Source organism: Echeneis naucrates, chromosome 11 (genome assembly GCF_900963305.1).
Source record: "Echeneis naucrates chromosome 11, fEcheNa1.1, whole genome shotgun sequence".
NCBI classification, from domain to species: domain Eukaryota; kingdom Metazoa; phylum Chordata; class Actinopteri; order Carangiformes; family Echeneidae; genus Echeneis; species Echeneis naucrates.
The window spans coordinates 5,447,756-5,472,906 of NC_042521.1; the positions used below are offsets into that span (position 1 = coordinate 5,447,756).

Sequence of the window (25,151 nt, forward strand, 5' to 3'; positions counted from 1 at the left end):
CATGAAGATGTCTTGAGGACGAGCTGAACAGGCTCCGGATAAAAGTCCGCATCACCGCGCAGCAAAAGGAGAAGGAGGGGACTGTTCAGCAAAAAGAGAAAAGAAAACAACCCAAAAAACAAAACACACACAAAATATATATATATATATATACACACATCTGATCCGAGGAGGAGGACAGCAGATCGGAAGGCATGTCGTCGGAAAAACACGGTGAGTGCTTTTGACTGTTGTGCGTTTGGTAATTTGCGGCTCCCCCATCAGTTTGCGTTTTCCGTCTTTATCTTTAGGTGTTGGAGACATATGAGGGTTTTCTCTTTGTTGGTTTGTGTGTGTGTGTGTCATCTGCATTTTCTCCCTCCTCCTCTTGTCTCCATCCGCTGCTTGTCTGCACAGCGCTGTGTCTACAGGATGGAGCTGCGCTGTGTGGGCGCAGCCTGGGAATTAGAAATCACCAAAGGGCCTTGCTTTAAAGTCACATCTTCACACTTTACCTCCTTATAGTTACATGTTTTATAATCTCAAGTTGTGAAATGTGTTATGTTTTGACCCATTGCATGCATCCGATTTGAAAGACTTCTTATTATATTAAGATAACTGGCTGTTTTATCATTTATTCTAGTTTTTGTTTTTTTTTCTTCTGAATAATCATCATTAGGCATGAGCCCACCTACATCTATACTAACAGCAGACATCAGTGTGGGTGTCCTTTGCGCGTGCACACCCTCCTTCGTGCACATTTAACAGATTTTTATTAGTAAGATTAATAATAGTCCCCAACGTCTGGTGCATGTTACTGTCATTTCTTTCTCCTTTGTCTCCTCTCCTCTTTCTCTCGGTGGGGCCTTTAAGCACCAAATGCTTCTGGAGGGGCTAAAAATAAAAGAAATGAAAGAACTCCTGATGTGATGTGTTTGGGGCTGCAGCAGAACATTTGTCTCTCAGTGCCTCTGTACACATCACATGATATGATGCTCATGCGTTGGGAATGAGATATAAGATGAGAGATACACACAAAAAATGCTGTATTTGTTTTCATCAAGCCCATAAATTAAATGTGCTGCTGATGTTTAAGATTGTATGTACACAAACATTTGTATGGCAAACATACCAGTTACACATCATCGGTAATTATTGAAATTGGTATGTTCTGGAGAGCAAACATAATGGACCTGTGAGGGTCGTTTGTAAAATGGGGACAAAAAATATAATACATGAATAAAATTGACTTGTTAAACACAGAGTGTAATAGAATCAATAATACATTCAGCAGAGCTAATAATGGAACCACCATTAATCGTATTCCACTCATGGAAAAAAGTCGCTTCAGTGCTATTTAATGCAGACAAACAAATACATTTTTATTGTTTTTGTTGTTCCAAATAGGCAGAGTTAAACTGGTGGAAATACAAAGCCATCAGTTGCATAGTGACAGCTAAATGATAGGGTTTAAATTAATAATCAATAAATTGTAATGAGCAGTTACGGGGAGCTGCCAGAACATTATTGCTTAAACTGTGAACATGCAAGTCAAATGTCGAGCTCAGTATAATTTCATTTAAGATCTTTAAAGCGTAAATACAACATGCACAAAGTGACTGATGTAATAAAGCAGAGGCTAAAATGTTACGTCAAAAAGACATTTGTCAATAAGAGCATTGATTAATGAGACCTAACATACTGTGTCATCTAGTGAGCTGCCACTTAATGACCACTAATTCAGTCGTTTATTCGTTTTCAACCAAACCAACTTTGTGCCAAATAAAAACCACTTTGAACAAAGACACCACTTATGACGCACCAGCAGCGATTGGACACATCTGAGCGTTTGATTTGAATAATTTTCAGAGGCCTAACAACAACACAAAAATTATTCAATAATTCACAAGAATGAAAATGAGCCTCGGGGGAAGGCGGATATTTTTTCAGCCGTCGCCTCTGAAATTTGCGATTCATTTGTGGAATTGAGATCGAGCAAAGTTGGGATGAGACAGAAACAGAGAGGAACTATTCGGTGATGGAGTTCCAGTTCAGTTTCCATGAAAATATGGTAACACAACTCAGTCAGGCGCCCATCATGCCGACACTGTGTGTGCTGCTGAGGGGGAAAATAAAATAAGAAAGATCTTTGTGAGGTTGTTTCAGTTGGGATCTTCACCAGCAGATCAAGTTTGTGGATGCATATATTTAGCATTTCTTCAGATTTACTGCGGCTTGGCAGTCCCACAGATGGCTCCTAACCCCGAAGTAAACAGCTCACAGAAAGCTCTGCTTTTATTGTGGTTAATTTTATAACATTTAACATTCAGGACGGCGAATAGCTGCAGTTTTTTTCTTTCTCCTGTTTCATCCCAGAAAACGCTGCTCCAGATGTAAAAGTGAAGTCTCATGCTTGCCCAACTGCTTGTCATTTCATATTATGACCTTTCAAAGGTGTCCCCTCGCTTGTGCTCGCTCCTTCTTTCCCCTCTGTCTGTTTTTGGTCCATTTCCTGCTTGTGACAGACGCGGGGACTGTTATGTAAAGCCGAACCCCGAGCACAAGTCGTCAGCCCTCATCACTCAGCCGCTCTGCTCTTCTTCATCCTCACCTCCGTCTATTTAGATACCTCTCGTTCTCCCGCCCTCCCTCCTCATGTCCCTGTCAGAGTGGATTACCGTGCCCCTCGGCCTCGTCCCTGCCGTGAAAACACGACATCCCATCAGTCATTTTCAGTGTTGGACAAACACAAACAGGAGCAGCAGCGTGAGTGCTAAATGTTCAGACGGCCAAAAGTCGACGACTCTTTCCGTTCAGACCGTCAGATGAAGAGATGTCTGTCGGAAAGGTCACATTCGTAACTGTTATTAATAAAAAGGCCCTTTTTCTTCTTCTGGGGGGAAAGAAGTTGATCACTCTCATCATTACCCTGCACAGGTTGGAAAATATCAGCCTGTGGTCGGGGGAGTTGTGTAATCCCACCTCAACATTAGATAACACGCCCTCACTCTCACATCTCGTCCTCCCGCTCTTCTTCCTCTGCTCCTTTTCCTTCTGATTCCTCTCCTGCCTGCTTATTTCTCATCTCTCCATCCCTCAGGTCTCGATGACTCTGGCCGTCAGACCATGCAGCCTCCCCCGTACCTCCCCGGCCCGCAAGACCCCAACGTACCCCAGCACCCCAACATGCCTCCTGCGCCGGGCACCCAGCCCAGCTACCCCCCTCCGCCTCCTCCTCCGGGCTCAGAGGGCTACCTCCAAGAAACCCAGTTCCACTGCGGCCCGCTGGGACCTCCTGGGGCCCCTCAGGGTTACACCGTCCAGACCCACGGACCCACGGGCAGCATGCCTCACCCCCCTGTCGGATACATCCACCCGGGCTACCCGCTTCAGCTGCAGCCCTGCACGGCCTACGTACCTGTCTACCCCATGGCATCGGTGAGTCAGAGACTTTTTTCAAGATTTCCCAGATCTGACATCAGGTTGCAGCAGGATTACGCCAGCTCCGGCTTCCAATTCAGTCCACTGTACATTTCCTATCACAGATAATAAACAGCTCTCACAGTTTCCATCCTCAACACGTTTGACCTTATTAGTTTCCTCATAATTTAATAGGAACTCCTGTAGAAAAACAGATTATAGAGAAAGCTGTGAACTTTAATTAACTGGACATGTCATTTCTCAAAATGTTTTAATATTTTTTATACAGAAAACTGTTTCAAAGATTTATAGAAAATAATGAGAAAAATGAGAAAAAAGGGGAACAGCTTTATTTTGTGTCCTCTAATATATGTTGTGTGTTGAAGTGTTGAAGACAGCATGTTGCTACTTACCACACTTTTACATGTCGAGTTTTACATCTCCAGTACTCTAGAAACCATTAAAATGACACCATCTGGGCTTCAGCGGTGGTTTGGGATTGAATCACCGACCAAACTGCGTTATCGCCAGTTCACCTCCGACTGGGTACATATTTCATGTCGCTCCTCCTTTTTTCTCATCTCGCTGCTATTTCTTATCTCACTAAAATTCCCAAAACAGCCATTAGAATGCCGTGCCGCAGTATAAAAGATCACAAACCAAGCGGTTTCTTAATGACACCCTTTATTTATTCATTAATTATTTTTTTTTTACTTACTGCTGTTTTTGAATTATAGACATACGTGTTTAAATATTAGGAGACAGAACCATTCGCAGTACACCCAGAGGCAACATGAAACTGGTGAAATAAGACACCGGGGAGCAAATGTGAGTCATCAAACAACTGAGAGTGTCGCTGCTATTGTTGGTGCCACATGGTCCCAGCGCCATGTTTCCTGATTGGAAGAGCAGAGCTGCTCAGGCGCCAACGCCGAACATCTGTCTCTGTAAATGAAGCAGATATTTGGATTGTTTCTGTCGATACACATACAGTACACATTTTTACTGGACTGGAGATAACAACATATGTACAATAAGAGAAATCTGCCCTGTGGCGTCATGCTCATGTGACAGGTTTGGCAGGCTTCACAAATGCATCCCAGGCTCAGACATTTCTCAGAATTCAAGCTGAAGCTTCAACCGTTTTTTCTTTTTTGTTGCTGTTGTTTTTTTTGGGTTTTTTTTTTTGCAAACAATGCTGAACATGGTTTCATTTTGAGAAGCCTCAAGCAACAATACACTCTGATTTCTCTGCTCAAGCTTTGCTGCCCAAAGTAATTACAGCCAGAGGACACGAGCTCACAGCAGACACTTACACAACATGAGAGGCAGCCATGTCTCTCTGAGCTCTGCAGGTGATTTGCAAGAGAGCGAAGCTGGTGAAAATATTCAATTGGCTTTTAAGGCTAATCTTCAGTGGCGCCGCGCTGTGATTAACTTGCCTCTTATGTCATCCCCGTCTAAATCAGTTTGACAGACTGCTGTCAAAAATGCAAATGAAATCTTTTTCCCTGTTGCTCCGTGTCTGATATGACTAATCCTAACAGGCGTTGTGTCCCTCCTTCTGACTCGTTTCTAGCTCCGTCCTCCTCTTTGCTCGCGTTGCCTCGTTCTCGTGTCTTTAAAGGGCATCTTCTTTTGTGAGCCGCTGTGCTGTTTTAAAAAAGCAGGCGTCCTGACTTTTTTCTACTTTTTCCTAAATCTGTCTCTTTCCCTCTCTGCTCAGGGTCAGCCCTACATGCCACCTGGAGGAACCCACCCAGCAATCCCCCCGGGCCAGATTCATCCCATGCAAATGCCACCCAGCATCACCCTAATGGACCGCCGGCCGCCACACGACTACCTGCCCATTGCCGTGCTCACCACCGTCTGCTGCTTCTGGCCGACAGGCATCATTGCGATCATCAAAGCAGTGCAGGTTAATGCCGCTTCATAGTATCTTTTTGATCTTTGAGTTTTATTAACATATTTACTGCAGACTTTGCGGTGTAAATGCATCTCCAAGACATTTTTACCCTCCATTTCATCCTCAGAAACACACTTACCCTTTAGAATGATAAGATGTCCAGTATGCAGAAAAGTAAGAAAAAGACAAATTGACCTTTTTTTTTTTAACACATTAACCGTCTTTTGGAAAAAGGTTGCAGCGGTCACAAATCATGCTTCTCAGGCTAAATAAGAAAAAGGACCGTAAGTCTGGCAAACTGGGTCGGTCCACCCAGAATGAAATATCTCAACATCTACTGGAACGATCCCCAGAGGATGTTTCCATATTCATTGTTTCGGGTATTTTTTTTTGTTTGTTTGTTTTGCAAAGTGCAAAGCAAAGTGTCTCAACAACCGTTGGATTAAATTTCCTGAAATGCTCATTCATGTTCCCCTCGGGATGAATTATAGCTCTGCCATGAACTTAATTGACATATAATAGACATTGATATGAAACAGGGAAACGATAACGTGAACATACAACAAAAGAACCCGCCACAAACATTTATCCAAGCAACCCTTGTGTACATTTGCATAATTACCCTTTATGCCTTTCAAGTCTTACAATGGCGTCTCATGTTATTTATTAATGTAACGCTGGATCTTCCATTAATGAAACCTCCATTATAGATATTATTCTCGCTGATGATAAAAACATACATAGAAACGCAGCAGAGGTGTTCATCCTTGTGAACAAACCTACGCACATTTTGGCTGCATTTCACTAATCCGGCTGATCAAAAACAGGATACGACAGGATTTTTTTCCACCTCTTTCCTCCTGTCAGCACGGATTGAAATGAAGTGCAGTAACTGAATTAATTGTTTGTGTCGAGTTGAAACACAGAAAAAGGCTCAACTAAAATAGAATGTAAATGAAAGTAAATGAAATTTTAAACCGTGTATCAACCGTTAATGAGCCCAGACCAGCAGGAGCCAGCGTTTTCAATATTTATACTATGCAGAATCGGGGAAAAGACGAACAGCGGGGGGGGGGGATGTCTGGATTTAGATCACACATGCTGAAAGAATTGATCTTGTTCAGCTTAATACAGCCGCTGCACCAACATTACACACACTCAGCCATGTCGTCCATATGACATCTGCATTAGAAGGCAGAGTTTGCTCTTTTGCAAGCCGTCTACAGACACGATGAACTTAAAGGTTAAGTTGAGCGTGACGGTAGAAAAGCAAAGGCTCAGTCTGCTGGCTCTCAGACTTGGTGCTGTGCGTGTTGTTTAGCTCTGTGATGACAGGCTGTGCTGACCAACATGCACACGACAGACCACATTACGTAACTGCGCCATTGTCGGTGCAACGGGACAGAATGGATTTTTTCCTCCGGGCCTGCTCAGCCGGCTTTGAGTTGAGCCGAGCTGACAAGGTGTGGACGCGCCGGTCTGAGTTGGACATGTTGTTATGGCGTGTTAATGTTTCGTGGTGTGGCCTCTTCCTGCACATTCAAGCTGTGCTGCAGCGAAATCGATCCATACATGGTGATTTTTTTATTTTTTATTTTTTCAGACTCTCTCCTGCTCCCACTCGTGCATCGTCTTGTTACATAACACATAATCTAATTTCTCCTCTCTCCCACACGCCCATCCCTCCCTCCGGCACCGCTTAGGTGCGTACGGCGATAGCCAGAGGGGATATGGTGACGGCGGAGATAGCCTCTCGTGAGGCACGCAACTTCTCCTTCATCAGCCTGGCCGTTGGCATCGCCTCCATTGTGCTGTGCACCATCCTCACCGTGGTGGTCATCATCGCCTCGCAGCACCACGACGACGACTGGGAGCCGTAACCCGGCACGGACGGGAAACCAACTGCGTACTTTAGCTAGCTAACTACTCTTAATTGTTTGGAGGGAATTGGAGCTCTGAAAATGCACAACTGCTACTGCTTGCCGGCTCCAGCTGCACATACACACACAAAACACGCACATACAGACAAAACTGGGCTCACCTGCTGCCATCAAACACACTGATGACCCAAAAAAAAAAAAAAAAAAAATCAACCAATCACAACTAACTTTCAAATGCCAAATGCAAGCAGCTGTCAAATGAGGCCCAGTATTGCTGTTAGCACAGCGACCGCTTAATATTTACACACAGATATGAAGCTGCAGGAGGGGAACAAATGTCCTTGCATCAACAATTCATTTGGCGCTGATTAATTCATACGGCCTTCACTGATGTGCTTAGATGACAGGGCAGGTCACTGTGCGTTTCCATTTGAAATGTCCCGACATCGAAAAAGGATCCTCACAGTACCTGAAGTTAACGAGATCACATTCAAAGAGTTTTCCTTCAGTTAGTACGACGCACTTTGTAGTCCTGCAGGCGCATCCATACATGTGTTTTCTTTCTCTAAAAACAGTGCCATGTTGAACCAGTGTCGAGTAGTAATACTGCTGATACACAGTGTGACGTCGATACTCATTTAACACACCAAATGGAGACTGGACTTACTGGGTGACTTGCTAACCAAACAGTATTTATTTGAACCTGGTTGTTTGTATGTTACATGGACATTTTTAGCTGGATGATGTGATACATAAATTCTGAAATATATGTTTGTTAATTTATTTCAAATCTCTTATTTATTAATTTATTGAATATCTACCCATGCAATGATTGTCTGCTATAATTTACAGTATATCACTAGTTTATTGCAGCTATCTGAGACTTTGAATTGGCTTAAATTTGATATCTTATGATGATAATGCACTTTGTAGTAGCCAGATGGGATGATGCAGCTGCTTAGATTCATAGCTCTTATAATGCATGGTTAATAGAAATTTAGACTAATGGGCTTTTAGTGCAAAAAAATAGCTTTTCTCCCAGTTGTTGGGAGAAACGTTTCCTAAAATTTCTATGAGTGTGTGGTACAGTATTTTTCAAAATGTTCAACTGTCAAAACAAGAAAAGGAAACAATTTAGATAAGTATTTGAATCTTGGGTTGTGTTTTACAAGTGTATTGGCCTAGTTTGTGTTGCACATCTTTACACTATTTAATCTCAGACACTGTAAATGAAACTTTTAGTGCAAGGTTAGATTTATGAGGCAACATAAACCTGCATGTCATCCTCAGTTTGTTTCCATTTTGTCTTAAATATTGAGGCTTGATGTGTGGCTGTGAGCTCCTGTAACGTTTTTGGGTTTTTGTTTTTTTCATAGTTCTTCTGCAGCGAGTTGGGTTCAGTTTCCATAATGTAGCGTACCCCTGAGCAGCAGGTGTGCTGATGTCTGGATGAGCAACGCAACGTTGCAGTTTGAACCTTTTTTGTTGTTGTTGATGTTGTTGTTGTTGTTGTTGTTTCTGGGAAGAACTGAAAATGAATGTCTCCAAAAGGAGAGAGAGAAACTATTTATGCCTATATTGTATTGTAGCACTTTCTGCTCTTTGAAAACTTCCCTCTGGTTCCTTCTCTCTCTCCTTCTGTCTTTCCCGCATCCACATGAATTATTTGACCTATTAACATATCTCTTCTGCTCTCCTCTGTCCTCTGTCGGTCCCTATGATAATTCTATTTTTAAAAGAATCCTATAGGTATATTAAGAATATGATGTGTTGACAATGAACACAAATAGAGACAGTATAAATAGTGTTTTATTCTTGAACAAACCAACTATTATCATTATTGTAATTACTGATTTATAATCTTAAGTACATTTAATACAATTAGGTTCGCATTTATCAGACTTGTAAGAGTTATTGAAACGAGTGCTCTTTTTTCTTTTTATTTAATTTTAATTCAATGAAAGAACAGCTTGATCTAAATTACCACATAAATTAAGGACAATCTAAAACTTTATAATATAGAAAATTGTAGTGGGGATGAAAGTAGGCGCGCCCGTAAACAAACACCCATATGGGATGTACGTGTTACCTCAGTGGACCTGGATGTTTCAGTGAAGACAACTTAAATAGCTTTTATTATGAAAGCAGTTTGACATTTGGGAAACACACTTATTTACTTTCTTGAAGGGAGTGAGACTGCCATTATATAGCTGAGCGATTCAGCTTCATACTTTCAGTATTGACATATGCACGATGTTTCTTTGTTTTGATTATTTATTTATTTTATTTTATTTTTTAAGCATTGGGCAAAAAAGCAAATGAGCACATTTCCCAAAATGTCTAACTACTACTTTGTGATCAGGAGTTTAAGTGCAGGATCTTTCGACACAATGTCCTGCTGAGCAGATTAATAAATACAGGCCCTGACTGCTTTGTATTTGATTGTTAGAGAAGTTAATGCAGCACAGTGGTGTTTAGTATTATTGTGTAGAAGGCTGTTTCTACTGACTAGTGTCACTCCCAGCATATCTACTTTCTTTGGCACTCGGCCACATCTCCCTGTGTCTCCTCTGTGTTCAGCAAGAACAACTGTAGCTGTTTCCTTCACAGCTGGGATGTATTTTCCTCCTTTTTCTTTTCTTTTGTAGAGCTTGTACAGTAAAATGCTGCAGGTTGCTTGTTCAAAGAGCCAAAACTTAAAACCTTACCCGTGCACATGTGCTTCTCTTTAGGTTTATTATTCTAATTATGTTCATGGCTGTGTTGCTCAATGCATTGGTTGTTTCTGACTTCAGTTGTTTGAGTGTAAAGAATAAAGAATCATTTTGGGTTGTGAACGACGTGGTGGAGAAGGTGGCGTCTCAGTCTTTGGATCTGTTCATCTATTCTATCCATCCTCGCAGTCTCTCCGTGGCCTCTCCTCTCTCCCCTCATCACTGAGCTGCTATTTATAGTTGCCCCGGTTTTCTCCCACTCCATCTCCTTTCCTCTCTCCCTGTTAGAACATGAGCTGCAGTATCTGTCACTATGTTGTGTTGTGATCACAGGAGGCCTTTCAGGATTGTGTTTCACAGCAGCTCATTATTCACCACTGTGGTGCAAATTGTTTTTGTGCATCAACCAAGTCAATTAAAGATGATGACGCCCTCCTGTCTGGGAAGCTTATTAATACAGTAAACCTAAATCAAACCATTCTGTTACATAACATTTTATATCCCCTTCCAATATCTTTTTTTTTTATTTTTTTTTTGCCCTCCTAGCGGCATAGCTACAGGCAAGTCATCATTGCTTGATTCTTTATTAATGTTGAACTATTGGACACATTGCCACGATATTTTCTGCAGACATTGATAGTCCGCAGAGGTTGGACCCACTGACTTCAGGGATCCTGAGCCAGTGATGCATCAGCATATATTTGGGTCAAACCGGTGAAATGAAGGCATCGGCTTGTTGTGTTTTCTGATAAAAGACAGTTAAATTGCAACTTGGGAAAAGCACTTTCACCATTTTTCTAATATTAGCAGTCAATCATTTGAGAAATATATCTCAAGTTTAGTTCAAAACTGGCCGAGCTTGAGATTTGCGGTTTAAACTAAAAAGCTTGATAACAGTTGAATATATTATAATGAATATTTTCATTTTGAAGGATGGACATTTGTCATTTCCCGTAGAAAACTGGCTTTTGCTTAAATTTGTATGTGGTTAAGGGATTCACTAAAAATAATAAACAGTTACTTAGTGATAATTAAGATATGTTAAAATTGACCTCGGGTATAATGACATATTTCCCTGTGACAGCACATTAGTGGCTTTTAAAAATAAAACGCTTTGATTTTGATGCTGTCCCTCTTTATGTTGAATCAAAACCAAATTTAGTGGTATTGTCCATTTAACTAGCTTTGTCGTGAGTGTTAGATGTTAATTTTGGGCTCAAGCGTCTATGAGCTGCGAGCATGGCTGACCAAAGAGCTCTGTTTCCACAAAAAAAGAAAGATATCTTTCAAGTAAATATAATGGTTATTAATATAATGATGATCAACTTGCTTTCAGGAAAAAGTTTAACTCAACAATTTAGACCTTAAAATCTGTTTCTCTGCTTGTTTTTCATCACTGGTGATGAGCTGCAGACGCCAACGCCGAGACATCATTGTGCATGTAAACACACTGTTGTCACCTCGTTATAAATGAACTAATGTCGGTGATATATGAACCCAAACAACCAGGCCAATGGAAAAGAGGTAGCAGGGAGATACTAAAGGTGGGAGCGGAGCCAGCCTGTGTGTGCAGGATCACAGATGGCCGTTTAGTCTCCTGAGGAGAACCAGCGTCTCTGAGATCATTTAACTTGGCCTCACACTGCACGCCTCTCTCCTCCATCACTCAGTCCCAGCTTCCCCCAGGTCGGCCGTGCTCGCCCTCTCGCTGTGTGTGCTTGTGTCATCCTGCAGCTCCCTCGCTGGGCTGTCATCTAAGCCGCAGCATCAGGACTGACGACCGATTGCTGGTGATACCAGGGAAGGCTCGGGGGCTGAAGGCAGCCTCCCGCATAAACACTAATCCACCTACACACGTGCAAACCAAAGGTGTGAAATTGTGAAAACAAAACACGCACGATTAATTTGCCTTTCTGCTGAGTTGTGAGATAATAGAGCCAGGAAACTAAAACCAATGATTCATGTTAAGCCCCCGTTTCAGCATCATTACACACCTGCATTGCGGGCCCGAACCTCCTGTCAAAAAGTAATTCTACTAATTCTGGCATTACAGAGAAAAGTCTTGTATTAAAATATTAAAACTCTGTAATATGAGATTTTGTGAAAAACCTGTGATTTTTTTTTTCCTGTCCACCACTCCTTCAACTCAGCTGCAAATCATTTGAATCAGCTGCAAATCATTTGAATCTATTTATTTTTTGTGCAAATAATTTGAACAGTAGTATCTAGTACCTCGATTGTTATGTATACATGAGTGCAAATGTTGTTTGACAGCAGCTGGATGAGCTTGCGTTCTGGCAGGGTGCAGATGGGCAAACACAGAGTGTGCATGAAAACAGCAGCAGTGGCCCACAGGTCGGAGAAACCAGCTTTGAAACCGAGGACTTGTGATTGTAAACCTCCAAACTGGCGTGAGTGTCTTTAAGCCATGTTTGCTGAGGAGAAAATGCTCCCACATGTCAGTTTGTCTGTTCAAGAGTCCAAGTAGAAAGCAGAAGTGTCACCGAAAATCAAAGCAGACCACAAGCTCCACGTAGCAGTTTTCTGGTCTGCCGTCAGTTGGCTCTGTCACCGGAGGATCTTCTTCTTGATGTATTGGCAGAGGCACAGAGGGGCGGCGGTGCAGTGATTCCTCCGGGAACGTAGCCGGTGATTCGAAGGTCCTGACAGCCTCTCAGACACCAGCAGCTTCACATAGGCTGCACTGTATGTCATCAGAAGCTGGTAGGCTCTAGTCTGCAGGAAGAGGGCACAGGAAGAGATTGATAGTATGAGGAACTGCCTAAATATAATCTCGGCTATTCCTCAAAATGCTGAGTTACCTAACACCACAGCAGCAAAATAAGAAAATCAGTGAATATCAGTTAAATGAAATGTTATGTGCTTGATGGTGTTCGTTTTACCTGAGCAGGTAACGATGCATTCGGGATGAGGCTGTAGTTGGTAGTGACTTTGGCACCGCCCCTCCGGCTTGACGCAGCAGGGCAGCCTGCATCCTCATGTTGGAGCAGAGGCGTCTGTTCGTCTGAGTCGTGCTCCCCATCTGAGCCGCCGACCTCTGGGTCAGCAGGCGTGAACTCGCTCACGAGGACGAGATGGGACAGTTTCCTCTTAAGTTTGTTCTGGTGAAAATGTGACATTTACTGGATCACTAAAACTTGTGTAATGTCATGCAAAAGGTTGAAAATTTGGTTTGGCCAAAGTCCAGAAGTAAAACGTCTAGAATTGTGTTTCTTTTGATTGCCAGAGAGGAGTAATGTGGTAACATAAGAAAAATCGATATCTGTCACCCAGAACAAACTGGGCGACAGATGTAGGCCTCCTCGAGTCGCTCACCTGGGTGTCATTCACCTCTTCTAAAGTTTCAGTCAGCGCCCTCAGACAGGGGGACATGTCCCAGTACACAAAGTACAACTGCAAAGAGACACAACACAGTGTGAGAAGTGTGTCAAAGTGAAACTATCGATATCTGTAATAAATAACAGCAAGTAAAATAAAGCTATTCCTCATATCAGATACATGTTGAGGGTACATCTATGAAGTGAAGCTGTACCCACAAAGGAAAGGTAGATCTGAGTTTGCGTGATGATTAACTGCAAAATCGTCCATCATAACAACCTACCTGCATGTTTCCAGCACAGTTCTGCACCCAGTCGGCTACGGCCACCAGCAGCTTGTGTTTCACCATCCTCTCATTCACCTGGATCAACCGGACGTCTGAGTTCATGTTGATCTGACACAGGAAGACGTTTGAGAATCAGATATTTCGCACTCAAACGCTTAAAACTTTCTATTTGTTCTAGTTTGAGAATGCAAATCCCATTTACCTCCCCGTTACTGTGGTGGAGGATGAAGATGATGGTGGTGGTGAGGAAGATGGAGATCAAGCTGACAGAGAGACAGAGGACCCAGTAGTCACTGACAGTGATGTAAAGGTGGAGCGTGGAGAACACAGCACACCACAGCACCACATACAGCACCTGGTTGAAGGAGGGCAGCGGCTGTCAGCCTGAACTACGACACCAAAAACACCAAATACTCTGCTGCCAGCTGCCATTAAAGCTGAAAAGAGAAGATCTGCCTGATCAATACAGAGTAAAGGCAGAGCTTCACAGGTTCTTTCTGCTGTAACTTTTTATGAACGATGAAGGCTTCACATTTCTAACCTAAAGACATGAAAGGAAAGGAAGAAAGGCTCCCCTGAGCTCTCATCATGGAAATTGCAGCAGGTTGGGGATTGACAAAAGATTCGCAATAAAAGGCTGGATATCCTTTTTTGAAATATCTCTTGCATTTTATGGAAATATTGCTAACTCACTTTAAAGAGACAAAGATAAGACAGAGCTGGAAATCCTTACCGGTGCCATTACAAAGTGGAAGAGGGCTGAATTAAAAACCATGTATCTCCTGACTGAAGGGACATCCAGAGCTGTTTCCAGTGGAGCCTCCATATCTGCAACTGGAATCTAAACCGATTTAAAAAAAAAAAGAACGAAAAAGATAACAACAAATAACTTCAGGGTGTGATGCAATTCTGTGGTTCGAAATTTGACTCATATTGTGTCATTATTGTATTATTTGTTGTGCGCTTGTGTCTGCTGACCCGGAAGCCGTCGTTCTCCAATTTGGCACGACAAAGCGACAGATCAAAAGTGGGGTTTAATGCTGAAGAGCTCCGCACTGACACAACAACCTGACCTGAGAATGAACAAGCAGCAGTGTTTGTTTAAGGCAAAAAGAAGAGCAGGCCACGATGGGATCATCACAGAAATCTACATGTCTCTACATGTCTGTTTAATGATAGTGAAGCATGTGAGCGTGACGTTACGCTTCACGCACGGTGATGATCCGTCCTTATTTTAAAATCCAGAACAAATCAAAAACAAGAGGAGTGAGACCTGAACTGTTCTCCCCCAGGTGGGGCAGTGACCTCAACAGTATGGTTATATGGTCTACCAAAATAAAAAGAAATAAATAAGATATTACCGTTCGACCAGCTGGGTCTGTTGTTGGTGTCGTGTGGTTGAGCTGTTGTTTGTGTGACTTGGACATCCACCTCACTCTCCACGATATGATGAACTCCATTTTTGTCCGCCATAGTTTCACCGAATGATAGATCCTTAAAGAGGAAACTTTATCATGTTATACCACCCTGAGAAAAAAATGGTTTGGAGATAAAGTAAATATTGGTAGATGGTAAACTGGGAAAGTTTGGAAATAGGCTGAACGACATCACTTCATAATTTCACCATATTTGAAAACTCAGAGTGGCATGTGACAGCAGTCATGCATCACTTTGAAATGACTGAAGTTACAATAGAAACAATGGTCACAAGTTACTAATTAATGAGTAGTCGTGTCATATATTCAAGGCTGTATGGGTTAAAAACAGCTGATGTTAAGGTTAACTTCATGTGACTGGCTGATGCAGGAGGCTAAGTAAGAGTTTGGATGAACTTACTAAAGATTATGTTGAGTTCAAATATTGTTTATGTTCAGAAAGCGGCAGCTGTTGCTGATGAAGTTGACTGTGAAAACATACCAGACAGTTGTGAACTGTTGCTCTAAAGAAAAATGCCACAGTTGAGAAAGGAGAACATCTGTTCCAGATGAGTATAATCTCCCACTCCCTTCCAAAAAGCACCAGCCTTTATCTCAGATAAGCATGCCCACGTGGGTAATTGGTTATAGAAGTCCCAAAACTCGCAGGAAACCAGATGACTTCTGCTTTCAGGGCTGCAATGACGAAGTAATAGTGCAGCTGTTTCATTATGAGGCCACCTTATTGGATTCATTTCAAAGGAGTAGAGTTGTTGGTCAGTCCACCTCCCTGCACGTCCCCCCATCTCCCATCTCGCCTGCCTGCCTGTGACTGAGCCACATTTTAGCACTGAGGTGTGAAATTCGTTGCTTCAGCCTCGATGTCAGTTTACCCCCTTAATGTCGTTCTCTCCTCTCTCTGTCTAAATACACAAGACCCCCTCTCTTCTTTCATCTGCTTTCGTTCTCACTTCCTTTCCTGTAATTAACCTCTATCAAACCCTGGATCTGTTCATCACCGCCTGCTTACACAGCAAGCTCAACAAGTAGAAGCTGCAGCATAAGGGTTTTTCTGCCGTATAGAGGAAACAGCAAAGCAAGTGTGATTATTACTAAAGCAAGCCACAAACTGTTTATTTTTAAACTGGATCTGTTATCTGTTTCTGTGTCGTTCCGCTGAACCCAAATTTGTCAAGATCACCCTGAATGTAACTTTGACTTGACTTTGATAAATTTTGTTGATGACATTTACTTTTATTTCTTTCAAAAAAGTTTAAATAAAAGTTTAAACTTTTAATAAAGTTTAAATAAGTTTAAATAATTCATCAATTTTAAATGATCATTGGACGTATGCAGAAAAGAGAAAGCCTCCAAGTTACTTTTCATATGTAGAGATGAATTGCTTTACATTTCTCTCTATTGATTCACATTCAAGTCACTGAAGCCCAGAACCAGAATATTATAAGTAAACACTTATCCAAACACACATTTTAAGTGATTTAAACTCATCCTACCCGCAGTTCAGATGAAATCCATCATGTAATCAAAGCTGTGATGGCTGTATTTTCCTCTCTGTCCTTGTTGCTTTCAGGGAACATTTCTACAAAAACTGTAGTTTCCTTGAAAACATCATCCGTCCACCTCTTGTAGTTTCAACGGACTGTGGCGTATGTTACTTTCACAACCAAATGAGTTTATTTCCTGCTTCTCTCTTTCTCTCTCTAGCACTCTTTCGCTCCCTCTCTTGAAGCTTGTGACTCAGATCAGCTTGGCCTCATGACTGCAGGAATGTGGTTCATGGTTCTCTCTCTCTCTCTCTCTCTCTCTCTCTCTCTGTATATATATAAGTTATTTTTTTGACAGTGACTGTTTTCTTTGGCATCATGGCATCACTCCTTAAGTCCAAGGACAACTCTGGATAAAAAAAATCAATAAAAACTCATACATTATCGTATCTATGAGGCCATGTTTCTTTCTTCCATTGATATTAGGTGTATATATTTAGAGCACATTTAATTGTTTTTTGATTAGATCTTCTTACAGATGAGTTTGGACTTTGTGAGATCTCCTTTTTTGCCTTTTGCTGCTTTATTTAATTTTGGTAGAAATTAAATATAAATAAAAAAAAATGTTTAAATCTTAAATGCCATTCAAATTTCTCAGTAGATGGTATTTAATTTTCATCAAAGTGCCTCGTAGGATGATTTTAAACTCGGAGCTGTAAAAACGTGGGTGGTTGATATTTTATGAAACTTCTGCCCCCATGTGGTTAAAATTAGGTGTTAAGGGGTTTAGAGTAATGCCCTTAGGGTAAATGAGGAAAATGATCACGATCAGACATTTATTGATAAATAATAATCTAAAATTATTAATATAATCTACATTTTATGAAGTTCTGTCAGCCTCCATCACTACTGTGCATTATTGTGCATGCTCCTATAATAAATTACACTGTAACTGAGCAATAAGTTCAAGGATTGTATTTAGATATTTTGTTGTATTAGAAGATTACAAATAAATAAATGAGATGTAAAATATTATTTAGAAGATAAACCAATAGATCATTTTAAATTTTCATAGACAGATAGGGTAAAGGAAAAAATAAAACTGATATAGATGATTTTTAAAAAGATTATTTTAATCGTCTGTGGAAGATTTACTGCTTTTAAATAAGACTATTCCTATTTCGTTTTGTGTGGTTTTCTTTTCTTGTTCTCTAACTTTGTTAGGTTTTTTTTTTTTTCTAAAGATGGAAATCTTTAATCTATTTAATAATGTAATTAATTTCGTATTTGTTACATTGCCATATATATTAACATTTTTGATTGCAATAATTATTTGAAAATAATGTTATAAATTTCAGAAAACACATTTTAAAGTCGTATCTTTTTTTTTTCGTTTCCGCTTTTATTTTGGTGACGGCTGAAGCCACGTGACCTCCAGCTTGGTCACATGACCCGACAAGGAAACTGCGGCGTGCCGGACCAGAGGAGACTATTTCCTCCTTAAACTCCTTCTGTGTGTGTGTCTTTGTTGGTTTATTTTGAAAGCTGTCTCTTCGTCGGTCTCTTGGGGTAAAGACAGAAAGGAAAGAAGGACGTTTCCGGATTTGGACCAAACATGGACGAAAGAAAATGGGTCGCTGTGTTGTCGTTCCTTCTCTCTGCCATGTTTTCTCTCGGTGTTTATGCCATCAGCCCCGGAGAGGTACTTTTAGATGTTATTTCCTCCAAAGATATGACAAAAACAAACTCATCTGCAACACAATAGATAAGTGATGTTTGTCACCCGGCTTCCCATTGACGTGTAGTTTCACATTTGCATCGTATTTGCATTAAAAGAAACAAGCTCCAGTAAAGTTAAGATGCTTTAAATGTGTTCCTGTAGTGTAGTAAATGAAGTATTTACGAAATTGATGTTTTGATTGAGATTTGTTTTTTTTCTTCTGTTTCTTTTCAGTGATGAATTTGGTTTTATACACTGTATACACTTTTATTCTAACTAAAACTAAGCTTTTACAAACTTGTGTTTTAGATCTGATAAATTCTCTTATCTGCTAACGTCCTGAATTCAAAGTAGTAGTAGCAGTCTTTCCCTCGGTCAGCTTGATTTCTCTGGCCTTACGTGCAGATTGACCCCCTGGTGTATGATGAGCAGCTGCTGTGGGTAAGTGGAGCCCAGGGGGAAGTCAACACCTACAGGATCCCGCTGCTCACCTTCACAGCCAAGGGAAACCTACTGGCCTTCGCCGAGGCCAGGAAACACTCATCCAGCGACGTTGGTGCAAAGTTCATTGCCATCCGGCGGTCCACAGACAAAGGTAGGTTGACCACCCAAGCAGCCATGCATTCAGAAACACTTAGCTATAGCCACAAAACACGGGCTACAGATACACACACCTGTCACCTGTTTAGCACATTATAAAAAAATTGGTTTTTAATTGTTTCCTTGTTGCTTTTTAAAACGTAACTGAAATTGTAATTCAGAAAATACCATTACAACTATTAAGGTGACTAAACAACACATTTCAAATAGCTGTTTTTCTAGTCACAAACCCAATTAGTTTGCTGGGGTTTTTGTATTATTGTGTAAAGTAAGTAGCCATCTGACAAAATTAGCAGAATTTCAACTTAAGAGAAAAAGTCATTCAGAGAGCATGGCCCTCTGTCCAATTCCTCCAGTATACACCAGACTGTATAAATAATTTGGATCTGCCCCAGATGTTCGTGGGATCGTCCCCAAACCATTCCCCTTCCTCCAATAAGTTTGGTTTTCTGCACTCTAAATATAGTTACATGAACTGCTGTATCAAAATTGGCTTGAAACAGCATCTTATAACAAAAATGGAAACACAAAAAGGGGAAAGGTCTCATAACCAATAACTGTAAAAAGCCTAATGAGCAGGCTGTGTGATGAAGAAAAAGTTGAATTATTTCACCCGGTATAAAAATATGACTGTTGATCTCCTTCATCCCTCCAGGTGCCACATGGTCCCCGACCTCATTTATTGTTGACGATGGGACACACCCGGACGGCCTGAGCCTGGGCTCTGTGGTGGTGGACGAGGAGGTGGGATCGGTGATCCTGATCTACAGTGTGTGCTTCCACCTCTACCTCTGCAGCCCATCCAGCACAATGATGGTGGAGAGTTTGGACGATGGCCTTAGCTGGAGCAAGCCCAGAAACCTCTCAGAGCAGCTTGGGTCGAAGAACTTTGCTGCTGGTCCGGGCTTCGGCATCCAGGTTAGAGGAAGATAATGATGGTTGTGACTGAGCTGTAAAGCAGCTGTAAAGTCAGTTAAAATTTAAGCTAAATGACCTGCATGCATTGTGCTCTGGACATTCAGGTGACAGTTGTTACACGGAGATTTAAGAATAAAAACACAAACTGATTTAGAAAGCAATGAGGCATAAAGTACACGTTAACTCATGTCAGCTCCCTGCAAATTGTCCTCAATTTCTAAAAAAAAAACAAACAAAAAACCCCAAAACAGTTTACACACACAATGTGCTCTGGACAGCAATGGACATAATAACGTGTTTGAGTTTGAGCGGTCCGAACTGAATTCTTTATGAAAAGAGGAAGTGCATGGAATGCACAACCTGACACTCTGCAGAGTAAGAAGTGAAAACTACCTTTTTTCCCCCCTGACTTTACAAAGTTTGCCACATGTTCTCCTTTAAATGCACGCAGTATTACAGATTAAAGTGAGTTAAACAAAAATACCAAATCCGCCTAAAAAGCTGAGTTTACAGTCTTTTCCGCATTTCTGAACTCTAAAAACACAAACGAACACAAATCGATGTATCGAATTAAGCAATGTAGGAACTTAATATGCTCATGTCAGACAAACTGTTTCCACAATGAGGAAGAGCAGCCCAACACCAAAACATTGAAACAGGAACACAGTAAGCATTTATGTCCTGGAAGCTGGCAGTTTTTCTTTCCAGCAGTGGAAAGTAACTAGATGCATTTACTCAAATACAATTTTCTTTACTTTATCTTTCATTAAAATTAAAAAATAATATTAAGAAACCGAATGTTGGGTATAATGTGAATATACCTAACACTAAGTCACTGATGATAGGAATTGTCACACTATGTCTCAGTAGACTATCGCTTCTTGCCTCTTTTTCAGCACATTTGCTGACTAAGTGTCTAAGTGTCATTATAAACGGTGTTAAAATTTAACATCCAAACTATATGACCACTTGATAATAAAATGGGATGTGCTGATGATGATTAAACCAATTATTCTACTTTTAGGGACTGCAGTATTAAAATACTGCTTGCATTTAGTTATATAATCAGTAATCAATATATTGAAAAATAACACTTCACTTTGCAAAATGACGAATTCTACTTTTGATATTTTTAATGTTCTGCGCCTTTTATGTATGTGAAAACAGTCTCCTCGTGTGAACCTGTTGAATCATGCTGTTAAAATGTATTGGACGCTGAGCTTTAATTTTTCAAACAATCACATTGAATGTGGTTTAAAAATGCAGACATTGGAGCATGCAGCAGCAGCAGCAGAATAATGAATAATAGAATAGAATAATTCATTTTATAAGTTATAATTGTTAGAGGCATGTTTGTGCTTCCCAATTATTTACCTTTTTTTGTTTGTTTATTTTTAAAGAAAGCATATGATGCAAAAACACACTGTTCATGATATGCCGTTAATTACATTATACACACAATTTACAGATTTGAATTCAATTTCTGCTTTTTCATGTTCTTTGTAGTGAGTTTGAGTCTGTCTGTGTTTTGTTTTTGGTTTTTTTTCTCCAACAGAAGCGTTATAATCCAGCAAAGGGGAGGTTGGTGGTTTGTGGTCATGGAACAATCGAGGGGGATGGCGTTTTCTGCATCTTGAGTGATGACCATGGCCGTAAATGGTACAACGGTGCAGCGCTGAAAAGCATCCCCTACAACCAGAAGAAGAAACCACAGGACTTCAACCCTGATGAGTGCCAGGTATGTTTCCAAACGTTCAGTAAACTGCATGGTAATGATTACCTCTTTTAATTTCTTCTCGTGGATGTAACTTTATGAAAACTGAAAATGATAACTAACTGCTGTGACAACAGCATTTAAAAACATCAGTACCAAAGATCAAACTTCATACTGTCTCAGGTATCCAGTACATCAGTCCAGTTGAAACCACAGAGAAGAATACTCTGGTTGCATTGCGTCTGCTAAAAGTGCGAATAACAATATGAATTCTGAAATTAAGGTTTTATTTTGGTGGTTTTACATGTCAGCATAATGTGAAGCACTTCTTCCCTCTAGTTGCCAGGTGAAAAAAAATCTACTTTTTCCAATTGATATAATTTTTAAACACATCTGGCTGTTATCTCAGCTGCTCTGTGATGCCTTCACAGGCAGTGAAACCAAGGTGACCTCATTAACAACGTCAACAATGTTTCATATTACTCTTTCTCACCCCTTTTAAAAGAAAATACAACATAAAACAGTATTTTGCTATTATACAATGTTTGATCCAAACCTTTCCAAATGAAACAGAAAAATATTAATCCATCTTTTTTGTGGGATTTGGACATCTGTGTTTTCAATTTGTAGATGTTTTTTTTTTTTTCTTTCTTTTTCATTCCTTAGCCAAAATATATATATTTCCTTATTTTAAGTAGAAGACTGTTCAATAACCAAGAAAGTGTGGCATCTTCCTAGATTGCTCTCATTGCTTAAGACTTCAGGCCAACAGATGCACATTTTCTTCTGCAGGCTCTTGTTACCACCAGCTTTATTTTAGCTGCTGTTTGGGCCTATAAAAATGCTTGCCAGTGTCTCAAACTACAAAATGAAACATTTTCCTCTATCTCTATGCCTCTGCAGCCAGTTGAGATGATGGACGGCAGCATCGTCATCAATGTGCGGAACCAGAACAATTATCACTGCAGGTGTCGTGTGGTCGTGCGCAGCCATGACGGGGGATTATCGCTGCCAATAGATGATCTGTACTTCGACTATACGCTGGTGGATCCCGCAATAGCAGCTGGAGCTCTACAGAAAGATGGAGTGCTGTACTTCACAAACCCTTCCAACGAGCAACACAGTAAGGACTACTTACACTATGTAGTAATAACTAGCAAATTTACCAGAATAATATCCAGTGAAAATACGGTTAGAATTTTTTTCCCCAAAACTTTATTGAAGCGTAGAATTATTATCAGCAAAGTGTAGTTGAAAAAGTAAAAGTAATTGCTGAGAGCCTTTTCAATGTGTTATACAATTAAATGATCAAAAAAATCTGTTATCTTACTGTTGATCGACAGAATTGATCCACTCGTCTTTTCAGCTCTAATGAGGAAACTAACCTGCTGCTTTATCCCCCTCAGGAATTAACCTAACCTTACGTTGGTCGCTAACCAATGGTACGTCTTGGGAGAATAAAGCTGTCCAGATATGGGCAGGACCAAGTGGCTACTCCTGCATGACGTCACTGGACAGTGGTTCAGCTGAAGACCGGAAGTATATCTTTGTCATTTATGAAAAGGGCCACAAAGACTATGACGAGACTGTCTCGTTTGCCAAGATCCACCTGTATGGTGGCTTTTAGAACTTGTGAGTAGACTAACTAACTCTTCTGTTAATTAGGCAGGAAAGAAAAATAACTGAGCATGACTCCTGCTTTAAATCCATCTCATCTTTGTCTCCCAGATTCAAACACTGAAGGGAAAAGGTACCATTCTCAGGACTCCAGGCAGACTTTGTGATATTAATTTTGAGGCAATGGTTGGCTCGGCCCCATGAACTCTTATGACAAAGCAATCTGTATACAATTTTGTGTTTTTGTCATGCACAGGTTTTTGGAGGGGGAAAAAACTCAAACACATGTTCAAGATTATTTTATTGACCAAGTGCAATGGTTTTCAATCAACATTGACCATACTGTCATGCAAATACTGTGTGTTTTGAATCCGACATCACTTTACATCACACCAAAGTATGACATCAGTTTCCAGTATCAAGTCAGACCACTGGCAGACAGTTTGAACTTTGGGATCTGAAAAGTGAAAAGCAATGTTAATACAGTATAGATTTAAAGTATCTCTGGTACAGGTCATACCAGGTCCATCACTAATCACCCAGCTGAGAGCACAACTGTGAAATAATTCACATTTGCTTAGATAATGCAGTCGTGTACATGGGTGGCTGGATTTCACATCTTAGATTTGTCAGTGCTTATAATTATTATGAGGGATTGATCAGAATGTGAATGTTCAAATGGATAATGATTGAAACATGTTCTGTCTTTACAAAAAACAAAATAATGTTAATAGCCTTTTATGTGTGTGATACTACATTTGAATACTTGTTCTATCTGCGGCTTGAGTGGTTTGAGAAAAACATGAGGTGCAATAAAAAAAAATCCAGGAGTAGTATGGGTGTGATTGAATGTACGATTGAAGGGGTAAGTGCATGATGTGGTGTTCTTTTTGTGCGTCTTCAGAATCCATTCTGTTATTGTGCAAACAGTTTGCACTGCTCTACTCACTTTGCTGTTTTTAATTTTTGATTCATGTGTCCAATTATGCGATGTTACCAGCATTGTACACAGGGTGTTCCATCGTGCTTCATTTATTGTGTAATATTGTGTGATACTTAAGGAAAAAAAAAAATCTAACCACTGTAATGAGCATTAACTGTATGTTCAGATGAAAAGAGAATACCTCCCAGTGAAGTGCCTTTTGACAGCAGTAAGGAAAGACGATTTACACCAGGGTTAAAGAAAACATTTGCTTAGATTTGCAACCATCAAATTTGTACTGACCATGTAACAGAGATAAGTCCATGCATTTCTCTCTGACAGACCTTGTCAAAGAAATCCTGTAAAGAACAGTTTACATTTATTTTTTTAAATACTCACTTCTACATGAGGTTTATTATTTTGGAACAAATCATACAATAAAAAAAACCTAATGAACCTTTTGATTGTTGCAAGAGATTGTTCAGATTCTTGTAGAATCACGGATCCATGTGATCAGTGCTGTCTTTACTCTGCAGCATGATGGACAGTCATAAAGACCCATCTTCAGCGCCAAGGTGAATCAGGAGTCCTGCAGCAGATGGTCTGGCCCCCACACAGCCCTGATCTCAACATCATAGTCAGTCTGGGATTGCATAAAAACACATTACACACTGACAAACTGCCAAGTTTTCAAAGGTTGACTTGGAACAACCCACCTGCGAGTAGCCTTGTAAATGTGCATGCATCTCTTTTCTGCACTTTGAATTACAATAACAACTAAACGAAAACATTTCATGACAAGGCCTTTGAGAGCATCGTCGCCTTTTTTATCAGTGCATAAATCTCCTGCACAGTTTGGATGCCTGACCCTGAAATTTCGTTAGTTTCCAGCAGTGAGTCATTGATCCAAGCTACAGAAAATCAATAACTGCCTTGCACGCAATAAATTCAGAAAATGCGTGACCCGAAGTACCCTCCTGGGGTTTCCTTTTCTATGTGTAGTAAAACCACGATCCATCGCTGTTCCCAATATTTGGCTCCATCTAAATGTGACTGATGCAAAGGCAGTAGATAAATCACACATTATAAAAAAAAATAATAATAATAAGCACAAAAAAAAAAATAATAAATAATCAAAATCTTGTAATTTATAACCAAACCAAACCAATGAAGTTTATTTTAAATGTATTTTGCATGAACAGTCACATTTCCTCTT

General features: G+C 40.5%; 3 protein-coding genes across 6 annotated transcripts; 2 read left to right on the plus strand and 1 right to left on the minus strand.

Moving 5' to 3' along the window:
* The first annotated feature begins 76 nt into the window (after positions 1-76).
* On the plus strand, positions 77-7,373 carry prrt1 (proline-rich transmembrane protein 1). The gene is made up of 4 exons (XM_029514831.1): positions 77-213; positions 3,080-3,417; positions 5,126-5,317; positions 7,009-7,373. Exons 1-4 carry the CDS (start codon positions 195-197, stop codon positions 7,183-7,185), a joined length of 726 nt encoding a protein of 241 aa, XP_029370691.1. The 5' UTR covers positions 77-194; the 3' UTR covers positions 7,186-7,373.
* Positions 7,374-10,414: 3,041 nt separating this feature from the next.
* tmem268 (transmembrane protein 268) lies at positions 10,415-16,672 on the minus strand. Of its 3 annotated transcripts, none has more exons than XM_029514827.1 (9): positions 16,454-16,672; positions 14,886-15,018; positions 14,503-14,597; positions 14,258-14,365; positions 13,727-13,879; positions 13,522-13,632; positions 13,236-13,313; positions 12,803-13,021; positions 10,415-12,635 (listed from the first exon to the last, which is right to left on the minus strand). In XM_029514827.1, exons 2-9 carry the CDS (start codon positions 14,995-14,997, stop codon positions 12,468-12,470), a joined length of 1,044 nt encoding a protein of 347 aa, XP_029370687.1. In that variant the 5' UTR covers positions 14,998-15,018; positions 16,454-16,672; the 3' UTR covers positions 10,415-12,467. The 3 variants fall into 3 exon arrangements, with proteins under 3 accessions (XP_029370687.1, XP_029370689.1, XP_029370690.1); XM_029514829.1 differs by having other exon boundaries at positions 14,886-15,051; XM_029514830.1 differs by lacking the exon at positions 16,454-16,672 and adding an exon at positions 15,361-16,443 and having other exon boundaries at positions 14,886-15,051.
* Positions 16,673-17,893: 1,221 nt separating this feature from the next.
* Positions 17,894-24,165, plus strand: neu1 (neuraminidase 1). 2 transcript variants are annotated; one of them, XM_029514317.1, is made up of 7 exons: positions 17,894-18,146; positions 18,570-18,759; positions 19,420-19,682; positions 21,238-21,420; positions 22,300-22,519; positions 22,803-23,028; positions 23,125-24,165. In XM_029514317.1, the coding sequence occupies exons 1-6, from the start codon at positions 18,060-18,062 to the stop codon at positions 23,021-23,023; spliced, it is 1,164 nt and encodes a 387-aa protein (XP_029370177.1). In that variant the 5' UTR covers positions 17,894-18,059; the 3' UTR covers positions 23,024-23,028; positions 23,125-24,165. The 2 variants fall into 2 exon arrangements, with proteins under 2 accessions (XP_029370177.1, XP_029370176.1); XM_029514316.1 differs by having other exon boundaries at positions 22,803-24,165.
* Positions 24,166-25,151: the final 986 nt, after the last annotated feature.